The sequence below is a fragment of the Opisthorchis viverrini genome (assembly GCF_000715545.1).
Source record: "Opisthorchis viverrini unplaced genomic scaffold opera_v5_25, whole genome shotgun sequence".
NCBI classification, from domain to species: Eukaryota; Metazoa; Platyhelminthes; class Trematoda; order Opisthorchiida; family Opisthorchiidae; genus Opisthorchis; species Opisthorchis viverrini.
In genome coordinates this window covers 2,778,211-2,794,675 of record NW_008751681.1, presented here as the reverse complement: position 1 = coordinate 2,794,675, position 16,465 = coordinate 2,778,211, and the positions used below count along the sequence as shown (strand labels likewise).

The following is a 16,465-nucleotide window of genomic DNA, read 5'->3' as shown; positions in this document are numbered from 1 at the left end:
CTAGGCACGTAAACTTAGATAGTAATTATGTAGTACTTCTTACTTCCTTGGCGACGCATGCCGCAGGAGCCGGTAGTTTCCCATGTCAGATTTAGAAAAAAATGCGATTTAGTGAATGTGGAAGAAAAAGCCTCGGGCGCATTTAACTGAACAATCTAGCGAACGTTAGTGACGGGAATCGGACTGGCAACTTCCTGCATTCACCCAGCTGCACTGTACGTCACATCTTAACTATTCATTTTAACTCCTTGTCTGACTCCAATAGACTGCCAGCCGAAAACTGTTAGTACCACTCATCCACTTTTTGCGACTTTCTAACATATAAGCCAGGCTAATTTGTTTGCTTTAACTGGTGCAGAAAACACCGGGATGGGCATCATAGGGTCAACCCCAGAGAGCGTCACCGTAGTTTGCCTGGTCGGCTTCATTGCCTGTCTCTCGGCCTTTGTCCGCGTCATAGGTGCTTGTGGTTTTTCAGAAAACACCGGGATGGGCATCATAGGGTTGACCCCAGAGAGCGTCACCGTAGTTGGTCGGCTTCATTGCCTGTCTGTCGGCCTTTGTCCGCGTTATAGGTGCTTGTGGTTTTCGAGGTTCCGTTTTTATTGCTTGTACTGTTGGTATTCACATGAGTAATCTACCTAAATGCACCATCCTGATTCCCTGTTCCATTTTCAAGCTGGTGCTGAAAGTGAAGGACGCATAATCCACCGGTTCCCTACAAAGTCCTGGTCAGACTACCCTTTCGATTTCCGTTTGGAATCGGTAAGTTTCATACTCCCTTTAATATGTTTCATCATCTTTTCAACCATAGTTTTGTCAACCATGGGGTTGGCATCTCGAAACCAGTCGGCCCCCACCGATGTTTTTTGTCGCCTATCTGACGGACATGGAAGGCGACTCCTACTTTGCTGCTTGTCTCACATTCCACGAAGCGGTCACCACACAACAACTAAGTCAGTGCGACCGGAATGTTCTGACAACCGGGATTCAGTCAGGGGCACGGGTTGCCGGTGGCCTCATGAATGGTGGCACCCACTTTCTACATCCCTACCACTGGCGCCCCAGTCCTACTGCAAGCAGTGTACACAGTTCCGAAAGCCTGGCTAGTTCGGACATGGGTTTGTTCATCCCTACAAACCATGCCAACTCTCATCTCCTTCAACCAACCGGATTCTCAGATCATGGTGATCCGAACCTTGTCCGCCCAGCTGAATGGTTTGCTCCCAAATGTCTCGTACTCCTGGCTCGACATCAGCATTTCGATGTATTAAAGGCAAGTTCTCGTCCGTGTCATTATATCTTTCTACTCGTTACCATCACCGGCTTTTATATAGTTTTTGCACCTCATACATACATTTTGGGGTTGGATGTATTTGGCAACATATTCGTTTGTAGCCGGACGTTTTAACAAATTAGACCGAAAATGAACTTGATTTTATCTAATCGAGCGCTGTAGGAATGTTATGAGGGAAAGTTTCAGTTTAAACATGCGGTATTTGTAGTTAGGTGTGATAGTACTGACGTCCACCGTTTGCTAGGGTTTGTAGGGTAAAAATGATTAAAAGAGATCTGATACACTGTTGAAACGAATTGTCATAAAACCTCATTGGTGAATGACCCTTGTAGCAGGCATCGTGTTGGTGGTGTATACATGTGTCTGCTGTTTTGCGCTGTGACTTCTGCGCCTCATTAATTAGCTAGTGAAATTTACGTTTGTTCGCCGATGACGTCCTTTACGTCCTGGTCCGATCGGCTTATTCCGAACAGTACTGGCAATCCTTGCTTGACTTTGCTTGGTATTTTTCCTAGCCCCGTGCAAACGCAGTGTCCTTTACAACTGTTTTCAGCTTTGTGTCACAGTGTAAACTTTTCTCCGCTGCATCCGCTAATAAGTGCACGTGTCGACACTATTGATTTATGGCGTGCGGTGGTTGGATCATGGAAGTTATTGAATGCCCTTAACGCGCTCTTCAAGCACATTCCACAGCGCTGCTAAAAGATTGTTATTGGTTGTCTGTATTCCCCTATTTAAGAGGGTTGCTGTAAAAGAAATATCATGAATGTTCCCTTGTAACTTTGTTCTCTTTAAAAAACTGAATTTCAGGCTTGTCAAATCTTATGTTTTGTGAACAGTTTCATTATGTGTTTCACTGAAAATGGACCAAACCGAAGGAGATTTGGGTAGTATTATACGTTGCTTTTTATTACAAACTGTGCAAGCTAGACAGAATGACTGCTTCAGTTATCTATGTGTACTAGGCCTCGACTCCGACATTTTCGGTTCTTCTTTTCACTTATTCAGCACTTGTAGCCTTATGTCTGGTTGTAAGACGGTTTCTGACTCGCTGGTCGATGCGTCACCGTGTGCACATTAACAAACAACGAGTTAGACAAGCCCGAGTTTAAGGCACTACCTTTCTTCTCAGGGAGTGTACCAACTCCCCGGGGACTCATGTTTCAATGGTCTCGGGACGAGTTGATAAGCGGTATTAGTATCCAGATGAACGATCGCATTGCTTGCGCCGGTGCCATCAGCATTAGTTCACCTCTGACGGCTCTGTCCTAGACCACTGAACTTCAAATTAGGTTTTTCGGTTCACTCCATGGTGCCTGCTCAATCAGTAATTTTTTCTTGCTTCGTTGAGTTTCGAATTTTACACGAGGTTGCTTCACTTGTCTATTCTCGCTATTTACTTGTAGAATAGTCTCAGTCTCCTGTACACCGTGTTTGCCGACTCCCTACATCAGTATTCACTGGAACAGATGATTGCTTCTCTTTTGGGATCTGTGGATGTGCCACCCACAGGTTAGTTTTTGGTCCGTTCTTCCCAGGGAACGGATGCTCATACTTTTGTAACATTTCCTCAATCTTTATTCACAGTAGACGGCTTACATTTGATCCCTACTTTGAGCAGTTTGTTTTCCCCGTGATATACCTTCTACCTCCTAATACTTGCCGTTTTTACTAACTACACGAAATGCTCCTTACGAATGAAAATCTGGTGTTTTTATCCCTGTATGGTAATTATTTTTATTTTTCGATTTTGATGTCCCAGAATGTTCTTCACTCCATTTAGTATTTTTTCCGCTTCCAGCTTAGTGGAGTGTTGATTTTCTACTGTCACAAACACGTTTAGCTATAGGTTCTCAGTGTCCTGGTTTGCACAGTATCACAAACCCTCCATTATGTCTGACTATAACGACGTCCGTTTTAAACCTCAGTGGGATTTCCGAAGCTCCACTGCGTGTTTCAAGTCTTAGAGTGCAATCACTTTTGAGTTTATGAGCTTATTCAGCTAGTTCCTGACGGTTTTCCATAACATGATGACTAACAACCTGTGCAAGTGTGCGCGATCGGGTTATCCTCTTATCTACAAGGGGATATCCTCCTTGAATGAATAGTGACGGATGAGATAGGCAATAATTGTAATGTGGATACACTCCAGACTGCCTTCTCTTAACGCCGTGGAGTTACTGAGTAATTGGAAACCGGACGTTATCGGTTGTGTCGATCGCATTTTCTGACCTTATTGCGTTTCGGTCTACTTGATGTTCAAAGGTAAAATCATAAGGATAAAATCGTCGTGGAGTACATTTGTGTGGTTGACTGGCTACGTGGTCCTGTTAACGAACTGCGCATACCAAATGTACCCTTTATTAGTGATACCCGATGATGTGAATCATCCTCAGTTTAACTACAATCGCGTAGCGGGGATTTCAGGTAAATCAGCTCTAAGGGGCCGCTTGCTGGCCTTTGCACACCTTTAACATATTGAAAAGTCCTATCACATCCTGTACTTTCGTTGGGTTGCAAAAAGGGTTATTCGTGAGACAGGTAACTTAGTTCCCGTACTTTTGCTATCAGGAGCTAAGGCTAGTAGTCAGCACATTAACATAACAGACAGTTTTTTACGGGTCAGCGGCGTAGAAGTTGCAGATCGTCGTATTTGTCGCGATCTCGTGGTACAAGTTACTTGCTCTGCTCATACGCTTCAAGTTTGCAGGTGCGTTTTTCTCGGTGGAACTGATTTCCCGTTTTCATTTTGTGCACTTCTTTTCACTCTGTGTATACTCTTTAGTGAGTGCCTTGCAGTTGAACGTCATCTCCCTGATGTCAACGCCGCTTTTTGCTCCTACTAATAATAACTAATCGTTCAGCCGTAACACCCTTTCGGTGCCTAGCTGCCATGCCACCCAAAGGGAACACGAGGGCTAAGATACTGTCAGGTTGCCGAAGCCTAGACAGGAAAGTCGAGAGGCAGACGTCGGATTCGAGCCACAGACCATCCGGCCAGTAAATTCGCACTCTAGCCACTTGGGCCATCTCGCTTTTTCCTCATAAAGTTTGGCTTTAGCTGCGCTTGGTACCAACTAAATCACTCGGCTTGGGGACTGCCCAGCGGAAATTCCTGTAGTTTCGCTTGGTAGTTGGACGCTGCAATGCAGCGGGATGTCTCCAGCACTTGTTGTGTTGGTCCACTTGTTGTAGACATTGGACTTTCCGTTGCAGTTGCTAATACGCAGTTGAGCCGGAATTTTTTGATTAACCCACTAATAAGTTTATGAACTGAGGCCCGTCGTTTCAGGGAGCGACCACGCTGCTTTGTGGAAGAAAGTTTTCCAATGGTATAACTTGTGCTCAGCATAACCAGCATAACTATCTTAACTTGTACGCTCTGAGAATCTGTTGGATGGGTTAGGTGCAGGTGGACTGCGCCGCTTTCTGAAACTGTAACCATCACCGGGATCGGTAACACTGAATGAGTTCAGAATGTCAAAACTTAAATTGGGCACATGGCAAGGTTGTTAGCTAGTCTATCACTACTCCCAATGTTTCACTTCCGTTGTTCGATGTTGTTTACAGCCCACAGTTTGGCGTCGCTCATTACATATTCCGCACAATGAGCATCGCCATTTCGGGGGTCAATGTGTAACTGCGTGTTGCCATCGATTGAAGTCTTCGAGTCGGTTGGTACAAAATACATCTAACGTTGAATGTTGTAATCTTAGCATTGAGTGAAGATTTCATCAAGTTTGCAGGTGCACTTGATGCGGTACGTAGTTGAATTATTCAAAGGTCATCTCATTTTCCACGTTTTATCTCACGTTTGCACAGAAGTGCTTTAATAGCAGGTGTTTTGTATTCCTGATAAACAGGTGAATGTTTTGTCCCGTGAATTTGTTTTCGACTTATCAGTCAAACTATGAATCTTTTTGTTGATCTCTGACAGAAGTGAGCGGGGTAACACAGTGCTACTCCAAAGGCTGATAGAAATTCTGACTCCACTGACAAATACTTGTTTGCTGCGAGTCGTCAAAAATCCCAATTGACACACTGGATGGATAACCTTTCACATAAATCACTTTGGTGATGCCGTTGCTCGTAGATGGATTACTTATCCGCAGAATAACTTGCGTCTTTTAGCATTCTCCCACGCCATTTGTTCCGGCAACCATCATCTGTTTACTAAAAATATTGATCCAATGGTCAGCTGTGGAGTGCACGGTGTACCTAAGTTCCTATTGTTTTTGAGTCCATTGGGCGTGATGGGACTTGGTTTGCTATGGGCAGTTTGAGGCGCGATATCTGGCTGTCAGACAGTCGACCTCTCCTGTTCATTTGCATACCTTGACTTCAGTAAGGGTACCCTCTGACCACTGATCGTCACTGGTCCATGCAAAGCTTTCTGGTTTTTCACTCAATTGGAAAAGGTTTGGAACCGATTGAGAAGTCATCGTTTCAGAAAAGCTTGGTAAACAATCGGTAGTTTTTATTTGGGCAGCGTTTCGCTTTTTACACAAAAGCTTCATCAGGCCAAGTAAGCAGGTCACCATATTGGCCAGGTTATAAGACAGACGGGGAACCAATCAGTAAGAAATTTTGGGATCAGCAAGCTAGCTGAGCGGATACTGACCAGAGCGTATTCGTGGTTCAAATCGAACCCTAGGTTTTCGTTTGCTTCTGTCTAGCTCTGGGCGATCTGGCAGTAACTCAGCTTTCGTACTTCTTTCGGGTTGCGTGGCAGCTGTGCACCGAAAGGGTTCCACACATGAGCGGTGCATTTATTCAACAAAGTATTTTGGAAACTTGTAGTGGACAATTGAGTGTTTTTGGAGAAGTTTTGAGTATCGCATCCACAATCTTTCTCAATTTACCTGTGACTCCTTACGGATACGTATGACTGTCGTGACCTTACAACTTTATTTTTTAATTTTTGGCACCACGTCCACCCACTGTAGTGTGAAAATGTCGGTTCACACCTTGTTTTTCTAGCACTCTGCTCTTACACTGTATATCTTTCAACCCACCACGACCTTTGGGTTTTGGCGTGTATTTTGTCAGTCGCTTACCCCCAAACATGTCCTATCCAACTAGTTATTCGTTGTGGAAGAATAGAATACGCTGTTTATGTCTTTTTTGGACAGCTTTAAAATGGGTTCATCGTCATTGCTGTGTTGATTCCGTGATTCGTATGTTTTCTTATACGTAATCGAATGCTATGGGGCTCTAGATAATATTTTCTGAGTCTGAACAGATGTGGTCACTCAATTATTTTCTTTCTGGATATTGTGGACTCAGGATACTTGCTTGTTTTTACTAATGGTAATGAGTAACGGACTTGAAATGCTGATAGGATTCTACTGACAAACTGATCTTCATGCTCCGACCTTCCTCACCTTGATTCACAGTGCAAATACATCGGAGCGGCTAGGCGATTTTTCCACGTTTCCCACAACTAATATGACTTCTCACTCTGAAACGCCAATTTCATCAACGTTATTCAAGCGGTGAATCATTGATTTTACCCTTGCTGGAACTAATTTTGGGGCAGGAAGTCCAGGAATGCGTTTGATGCAACTTTATACTCAAGGGGCTTACCTGAAATGACTGATGGATGTATTAACTTTAATGTAGTCGTAGGACGGCCGGTTTCAATGATTCTTGGACACCCAATTTCAGCAAATGGGAGGTAGGTTCCAGGGGATTAGGTAGAATTTCGCCCGCGTGTGGACGCGTTGATTACCTGTTCACTTTAGGTGCTTTAACAGCATACCACCGACCAACAATCGGCTTCCAATGACCCGTCGACTCCATAGAAAGGTCGGTTCATTCTGACAAAAGTGGAATATCTATATTATTCGTGCTCTTGATTCCCGTACATCCGTTGGGGTTGACAACAAACCATTTGGAAGTTTCATCACAACTGGCAGATGTTGTCATATTTGCATGCTCTCCGTTTTTTCTGTTTTACTGTTGACGTCATCACCACTCTCCAAGAAACTGTGAATGTTGTTTTCGGAGTTGCGGTTAGAGATTGTGTGAATCACATTGTTTTTTGATAGTTAGCTGTCCGTATACCCTGATTACCCTAAGTGATCCCCTCTTTTTGTCAGGCGTCCTCCAACTTCGCAGCCCAACCATTACTTGGGGATTTCTCGTTCACCTCTATTCATTTTCAAAAATGAAGACCAGAGGAGCTTGGTTTTGTTAATCCTTCTACCTCTCTGCAATACTGTGTAAAACATGAATGTGCTGTGACATATGGGGTCAATGTGCGCACCATCAGTCCACAGGTTTCAGTCTCCAAACTGCTCCATCTTTCGCTTCGAAAACATGTCTGGAATGCCTGGAAGCTGTCACTTGAATTGATATTGCAATTGTGTACCGTGAGCTACTTAATATAATAACAACCATCGAACATCAATGTGAATCAGGAGAAAACCTCAAACTTTTAGTCAAAATCGCCCAATGATACCTATATAGGATAAACGCAGCTGACGTTATTCATGCTATCCAGCGGCGCAGATCTGTGGTGCCCAGTCATTTTGCGGAACGCGTACGTCCCATCCCACTAAAATAGGAAAAATTAAGGTGAAATGTTACGTCTTGCCAAGCGTTTTGTTCATGGCTTCCGGGATTTATCGTGTTCGTGACGATATTGGCGCCCTGTAATGAATAAGAGAAAGGAAGCTTTGTCAGCTTATCCAAATGCGCTAGTACGTCGGTTTAGCAGATTCCATCAGTTACTTTAATCCATGGGATGAACATTTAGAAGGTGGCATTCTCATGGGCCCAGCGTTTTCAAGTAGCGGTTCGTATTTTCAACATAGTCGAGCGCTTTTGTGCTGACATGTGCTCACCGTTGCGCACCATAAGATATGAGGCTTATAGAGCAGAAAGCGAGTAAGTTTGTGACACTTCAGTACCGATGATTCTGTTCATGTGACGGCAAAACCTTGTCATTTTGACTTTCTTCATTGTTGTTAAATGGCCTAAAGAGCTAAGGACATACGAGTAGACTGTTTTATAGTAAGAACTCCGTGTGGTTTCGAGATCTCAAGATCATCCTGTCATCCAACTCATATATCGGTGTAGATGTCAAAAGTAAGTTGGCACTAGCTGCCGTCACTATCTCACAACATTCGGTCAAACTATTATGTATATCCTTCAATATTTTCATCCGAACTTGAGAGCACCAGGGCGGTTGGTCAGCCGCGTTGCGCACGATGTTACTTTAAGAAACTAGTGCTCAAGCACTTGGGCTTGCAAGATCATTGTGCACAGAATAAGGCTTGCGCAAATATTTCTTTTGGAGGCGTCGCTTCGCAAGAACCAGAACCGAATCGATTTCCACGGCTGCTCAAGCACTTGGGCTTGCAAGATCATTTTGCACAGAATAAGGCTGGCGCAACTATTTCTTTTGGAGGCGTCGCTTCGCGAAAACCAGAACCAAATCGATTTCCACGGTTTTGGTACCAAAAAGTACAGCTTCTAGTCAGATTTAAGAATAACGCTTACGTCTCCAACAAAAGGATATATTTAAAAAGGAAACTGTTCGCTGTAATTGGTCTGATGAGTATGCGCTAGCCTTTCCTGTATGGTATAGTGGAACGATGTTCCGAGTGCAGTCTACAGGGTCATGGCAACTCACAAGCTTGACTACTACGTCACGGTGGCAGCTAAATTCGGGTAGATGCCACTAACAAAGTCCAGAGAGCGTTCTCGTTCACGTAATTAGGACTAAGTCACCATGATCTCTGCTTCTAACTGGAGCAGTGGAGGATTTGTGCTAGTATTATACTCCAAATCACTTTGCCTGCAATTAATTTTTCTCTGAAGCCAAAAATGTAGACGCTCACTGATCTCCGGGAAGCGCTGTGCTGGGCTTCTGTGCTTAGATTCAGGTTAGACGTCACATCGCAGCTTTTTGTGGCTGCCTTTTTAAGCACATCTTCATGCCTTCTGAAGGAATCGGCGAGTAGACAACAGCGATATTGTCATGTGCACACTTACTTTGGGGGACTAGCCTACAGAGATTCACCGCACTGCGGGTAAGATTCGGCATCACAACGGTCGATGTGACAGGGTAAACGATGCCCTTGACACCAGTTATCAGCAGGACAACTGGTAGGTCAGAAAGCCAATAAAAACTAGCTCTTGTGTTCTTAGACCATCACTTTGGTTGCGATCCACCATCCTTGATCACTGACGTTAGGTTGTCTATAACGGACTTTGACCTTTCTGGACAATTGAGTGCTCCATGGTTCTTTTCAGGTTTTCAACAGCTCGTCTTCCACTCAGACCAACAAGGGGGTGATGGCGGTGGTTTGGGAACGAGTTCCCTCCTCCGGTAAATTGTAATCCGACAATCATCGTTGGTGGATAGGGATGGAACATTTATGATTAGGGTTTCTTACTACATGGTACGGAATGGTCCCTGAATACCTCGCCTGAAAGTAGAAGCACGTTCGTTCACCAGCATCTTTTTCAGCCGTCTGAGAGCATTTACTGGTTTGCAACAAAAACTACAACTCAGTTGAAATAGTTTATCTCATATTGTTAGTTCCAATACGATGATACTGCAGCCTCGTGAGTAATAGTCCTGGGTAAGGTTTTAGAGAAAACCGCATTTACCGGATAAGGATTAAAGGACTTTAAGGTCTTACTAGACCGAAAACCCCTCAACGGAGTGGCGAGCTGCTAAATGCTGGTTTCTTTTTTTCACACAATACTCCATTATTATTCATTTCACATCGTGCAGTCGTATCTCAATGAGTTGAGGCTGTTGACTTTGTATTGTGACAGCCCAATCAGGTCCTTTTCCCGTTGGTTGGTCCGGTTTTCGATATCTGTGTTTGCGTTTGCGTTCGCAGACGACAACGAAAGTGCGAGATTTTTTAGCCTCACCTTTGTGGTTGGCGTTACCTGCTGGCTATTTTCTTTTGTCGACGTTTTTCTCAGAATAAAGATAATCTGTGTGTCCGCACTGATCCCCACACGATGACAGTCCTTTATAAGGTCTGTATAAAGTTACAGGTTCCTCTGGGAAGCCGGTCCAACGACTATACTTTGAATAAGAGTTCTCTCATTCTCGCCCTTGTGTGATTATTCGTTCTGAATGCTAAGTTTTTAACCGGACAGTTTTTTGAGATTGTTCCTACTTTCACCATTCTAATGAGCCCCCCTACATAATGCTGTGAGATCCCTTTGTTTTTTCTCCTCCGTTTTTAGAGGAAACTAAAGAACTGAAAATGATTGGCATTGAGTGATTTATCTACTTTTGGGGTCCTTATTCAGCACTTTAATTTAATAGCTAAATTCAGGTTATGCGCCGTTGCTTAGCTCGTGCCGGAAATACGTACCTTCAACTTTGCTGTTCCGCGCACTCGTCACAGGAAATAACATTACCGGATGATTCCAGTTTGATGAATGCTAGGGTAGCATGTATGATTTAAACGTCTAGATATTTCTTTTTCAGGCGGCCCTCGTATAACGTTCAGTTTGGGCGCCGGCGATCGACAAGTGATCCAACCACCGCGCTGTGATACTATTCCTGTGACACGCAATTGTGTGGCCCTACTCTTCAAGAATTTGGGTGAGTGGGCGCATGTGTGACAGAATTGATAGACAAATGCTTTCATTCGTCCTCTCCTCTTTTTTACTGGTTTTACGATAGGCCAATTCATGTTCCGTCCCTCAATTTTCATCTCGAAGGGGATCGCTAACGGAGATCCCAATGCTTCGTTGCTTTGAACCCCTGTGATGTTATTCACCAAGATCTTGTAGTGAAAGGAAGAACAAAACAGTGTATTTGCGGGAGGGACTAGTACTAGCCTACCCCAAATTTCCCAAAAGCTTATACGTGAAAACTCTTAATTGGGCGTTCTAGACAGAATCTAACCTCCAACGATGCGGCTTAGTTGTCATACCTTACAGTGTCTCCGGTTTACCACAGATAGAATCGTGTAAACTCAACCTGGAAAGTTGACCAGACCGACGGCATCGATCTTCATACTCTCCTGTCAAGTCGCACGTTTTTGCCTTAGGTTACAGTAATCTAAATGTAGCGTGCAAAACAGTCTTAGCAGACCATATCTCGACCTGCGTATTACATAATCTAGCCACCGACTGAGCACCATCAACATCCAGCTCCTAGGCTCTAATTCCAGTCGCTCGTGATGATCGAACACATCCTTTTACTTTGTGACAGATGGCACAGTTGGCACTTTCCAACATCCTATTTGAATTCTCGCTTGTCTCGATTGTCCGGGAGTGTGCGGTAAAATTCCTCACCTGAATGCGCCTTGTTTTATAACCACACTAATCAACGTGCACAAGGAATCATCTTTCACCCCTAGACGTCCGTGGATTTCATAAAGGGATCCATTAACCATCGTTATGTTTCTTTATCCCCTTCAGGAATTCACAATGTTATTCTCCTATTCTCAGCCATCCTCAGTGATCAGAAGGTACTACTTTGCTCTCGAAGTCTAAATCGACTAACCGAATCCTGTCAGGCACTGACAGCCATCTTATATCCGTTGAAATATGGGTGAGTGTTTTACTGGCGTTGCTAAAGCGGAGTTTATGAATGCCGAAGCTACTTTTTTGCTTCGTCCAACTTGTTCCGAGTATCCAAAGTTCATCGTTGATATAACTTCGTTTCATTCTATTATAATGAATCCGCTCATTGACAAAGCCCCGTATCACATGTGCGAGCCAATTATCCGTATTAGAACTACGTACTGTACTCCGAAGCCTTTCTTTCTTGTTGAGGCACTTCAGGTGTTCGCAGTCACATTATGAACCTTAATCCCGGTATCCCAGGGCCAGACCATTGTGACATTCGCCTCCTAAAGAGTCCCCAACAGTCGCTGCTGATTTTTGGCTCAGACAAAGGGCATGTGTCTCGAAATAAATCCTACATCCTCTCGCTGCATTGTGGGTTAAGCTTTTGTGTCATAGAGCCGAAATGAGCAACTGGGGGGTACAATTCGTCCTTACTCTTCTTCATTCACTAACTCATCCCCATATATCTCTCAGCAAAGTCATCTTGGTTTATTCGACTTCGCTGCATTGTGGGTTAAGCTTTTGTGTCAAAGAGCCGAAATGAGCAACTGGGAGGTACAATTCGTCCTTACTCTTTATTCACTAACTCATCCCCACATATCTCTCAGTAAAGTCATCTTGGTTTATTCGACTATCAAACACTTAATCATCGCTCCGTGTCCGAAGCTTCTACTCAACAAAATCAATCAAAGTAAATGCTTATCCGATTTAATAGACTCATTCCACATTGCTCATTTCAGCATCCGTACTCTGTTAAATGGTTAACGGGTATTTGTTTCTCAGATCTTCCATCTTTCGGCTGTTTGCTGTGTCTCATAACACACATACAAGGTCCGCATCCGTCCATGTACCTCAAACCGCTGTGGGGCGAACCCAGGTTTATCACACTTTACTCTTCAGGTTTCATGTGATCTTCATGCAATGGTTCGTGGTATGTACGATGTGGAAGTTGTGCTTCGCTCCAGAATTTAATGTGCTTTACTGGACTGCATTCCATTGTTCGGTTGACTGCCGTAGTTGGAGTCAGTGCATCTAAACGCGGCAAACGATGTCTGTTGTATCGGGCTACTGTCCGACAGACGTGCATCTAAACGCGGCAAACGATGTCTGTCCGACAGAGGGTAACCCCGAGACAGGTATTGTATGACCTGGCAACGAAACATGGAAACATTAATCAGTAAACTTAGCCGGGTGGGCAACTGCCGCCCTGGATGCGGACCCGGGGGCTCATCTCGCCAATGGTTAATGACACTGGCAGAAATGGTCCACTCGTGCAGGTAGTGGCGCTCTTGCATCAAAGCTATCGCCTTCAGTACATAGCTACCCAGATTCCGAATTCACTGAACATACCATCGCCTCCAAAGCTTGTCTGCATATCTAGCACTCTCCCACTTTCTGATGATCGAAACTGTAGCAGCTTGAACCAATGTGCCTACGGTACACGGTTTATAGCTGTTTTGGCAGACGGAAGCGACTAGCAACGCCACTACAGCAAATCAAATTGTTGAAAGTACTGTGCGTTTTCAACTCACACGTAATCGCCGTCCTAATAATAAAGACCGTTTACCTAAATTAGGATGGAGTAGGTTTTAATATATGTGTCTACTGGTTGCATTTGGTCAGCGAATCGTGACTGTGGCCAGTGGGCTAAGCTTTACATTCATACGATGCTTGTGGGCAGGAAATTGCTTAAGGTGACTAGGCAGAGAGAGATTATTATATCGATACTGGCAATGTCGTGATTTGATTCGACATGTCGGAAACTATGGTCCGATTCAAGTACGATTCATCGTGTACTTAGCGAACATCCCGCGAAACTTGTCGGCTTTGCCGGTATATGTGAAAGTTTGATTCAAGTCTGACTCTTAATCAGTTTGGACTAGTGTTTGGCGGGTTGTCTACCGTTATTGTGGCGCATTTGTGTGACTGTGGCACTAATCAAACTGACTCTGTGGCCGGATCCCGTAAAGAGTCGGTGGGTTTATGGGTAGTACATGAATTTGTTCGCCTGATTTTAGGAAATTTTATTTACATTTCCATGAAAACCCTTATTAACTGATTTTATCTGGGACGTTGAACCCTAGATTTCTGCTTGTTGTAGTCCATCAGCAGTGAATATGAAAACTGAAATGAGTTTGTTTGCCAAAAAAAACCTTGCCGAGACGCAGCAGATACCAGAAAATCTTGGAGTACTGGAAAATGTCCTTCCCATAATTCCCGTGGTATAGTTTGCGGACCTGATTGAAAGTGGTCTTATTACTTTGCTGATGTCTTTGATGTCAAAAAGCTAGATTGCTTTTCATCTCAGAGCTTGAATTCACATTGTAAGTCGTGCCACATCTGAGAACCCACTCTCCCCGTTTAGCTATCGATGGCTTTTGCAATTCCAGAATCTGTTCTTGACACTCTTACATGAACGTCCGGACATCGCTTTGCTTCGCAGTGGATCTTTTCATCAACGTGCTGTGGTAATAGAGCAACAGCGTTGTTTCAGTGCTTGTCACCTTGGTTTTAATCGTCAGTCTCTCGGTACCGTTAGTAAAAACCGATGCGTCACCATCCTGGTCTCGTATTGACTTGCGTTTATAAAACCTTAGTATGGTAAAAAATAATGAATCAGGAAAGTGAACTGCCCTATTGATAAATTGCCATTAATTTTTCGAAGCACCCGCACTTCCAGAAAGAGGCATGCTGACAGAGATCTGCTACCACTTTCTTACCTGTCTATTGTTCCCTCCTTTCTTCAATCCTATAGGCATACTTTTGTCCCGATTCTTCCGAAATGTTTGATTGAATATTTGAATGCCCCTACGCCCTTTCTCTACGGTATCCACACCTCCTATCGAAGTATGCTGCCGGAGTTGGTAAGTTCGTTGGTAGTTTTCTGTCCTTCGAATTAGTCTGCTGTCTAGACATTGAACCTTACAGGTGTGGAGTGCTCTGATCCGGCTCCATTTGAAACATTTTTTGGTCAGCGTTTACATTTGCAATATTTCTTCTGGTCCCCGAAATAACCATTTTACAATCTGGTACTACGGGACGAACCATTTTCCCAATTAATGGCCGTTGCCGCACCATCTCACCGGTAAATACACGTAGGTCGCAACAGATTTCTGAATGCGCTTATCAGATCACTTCATATTCGAAGGCGAGAGACCGAGCGGCTGTGACTTATTTGTTATATACCGTTTCTTTTAAGTTATTCAGGGATTTCTCGGACTAATCTGCTTAGGTATTGGCTATCAGCACGTTGATAAGGAGAACGATGAAATAAATGGTTTTTCATGAACCTGAAAATTTCTACGCAACACCATTTCCGGATGGATTCCCGTGTGTCTTCTACAAGATTACAAGCGGAACCTGGGTCATAAATCGTAGTTACTAACATTACGGTTATTATTGTCAATGACCGCTTATTGAAGCTTTTTACAACCACTTCTGAGATAGCGGCTGTATCTCGTTAAGACTCATGCAATTCGGTTGTCAAGATTACACAAGCTTGGCTAAACAGCAACGGCAACCCAAGTATGGGGTTTGGGACAAGTATCTCACCTGAACCGGTCACGTTCCTCCGCGAATAGTCGCCTCTGGTGAGCGACAACAATCTGGAGAACTTTGAAGGACTCGGCACTGCGTATATTCCACTCCCCCTACCTTTCGTTCTGGGTTTCGTTCTTTTTATAAGCACAACGGTCGGTAAATCATGAGTGACGGACCTTTTCGTTTGCAACCGTGTGCGCACACGGTGATGTCCGCAGCTATCATATCCATTCTTCACTGTTTTGTCCGCAGAATGAAATCCTCGTCACTTTGGAACGTTTCGGTGCACAAGTAGATTTTACCTCAACCTTATTTCTAGGAATCTGGCTTTTCGACTACAAATGGAAATCCATTATCAATGATCATGTATTTCATGCCTGCATGTGAGCCCTTTGGTTGTACTTTGTTGCGCCACCTGAGTCGTGCCAACTATGGGATAGTTCAGCTGGTTTACTTTGGGGACTCAACTCAGTTATTCCATAGTACCGCTCTTGACCCTCCTGATTCAATTAAACCTTTCTTTTCAAAAACGCACTCAAATTTCTTACTGTGGTTTAAAGATACTGTATTTGGAATGCCGCTCTATTTCGGGGTGTTTTCCTGTGAAAACAGATGCGTCCCAGTTGACTTGTTTTCTACAAGTGGAGACCAGTTGATAGGTGTCCTCAACAGGCCGACTGGATTATACAGTATTCCACTAGTCTCAGTCGATTTAGTCTTTTGACCACATAAGGTTACAGCTTAACCTGTTTGGCTGTGTGTGATTAGTGCGTTTGCCTTAATTCTCTTGTTGATGTTCCGTACTGAATCCGTCTGTTTCTCCCCTTCTTGCATGTCACAAGCTGCCTAAGTCTCGTTTTTTAATACTTTTACACTGTTAATTAAGAAGCAACGTGACTGGGCTGTTGTAGTTGTCTGTGATCACCCTTCAGCTGCCTCAAAACTTACTATCCTCCCAATCAGTCAGCCCATCAAAATCTTTGAGAACTAGGTTCACATGTTTTGCACCCACGTTTTCCAGCATACTTCCTCGCCTCCTGTTGTTTTACATCCACTTTGTACACTTACCAT

General features: G+C 43.9%; 1 protein-coding gene across 1 annotated transcript in view; it reads left to right on the top strand.

Annotated features, from left to right (window-relative positions):
• Nucleotides 1-645: 645 nt before the first annotated feature.
• The window catches only part of T265_02187 (hypothetical protein), a gene marked incomplete at both ends in the record, with an annotated part of 95,797 nt that continues 79,977 nt past the window's right edge, over nucleotides 646-16,465 (top strand). The window contains 6 exons of the mRNA XM_009166361.1: nucleotides 646-765; nucleotides 815-1,267; nucleotides 2,704-2,809; nucleotides 10,764-10,880; nucleotides 11,705-11,837; nucleotides 14,610-14,718. Of these exons, the coding sequence (XP_009164625.1) occupies nucleotides 646-765; nucleotides 815-1,267; nucleotides 2,704-2,809; nucleotides 10,764-10,880; nucleotides 11,705-11,837; nucleotides 14,610-14,718 (1,038 nt within the window). The remainder of the gene's footprint in view (nucleotides 766-814; nucleotides 1,268-2,703; nucleotides 2,810-10,763; nucleotides 10,881-11,704; nucleotides 11,838-14,609; nucleotides 14,719-16,465) is intronic.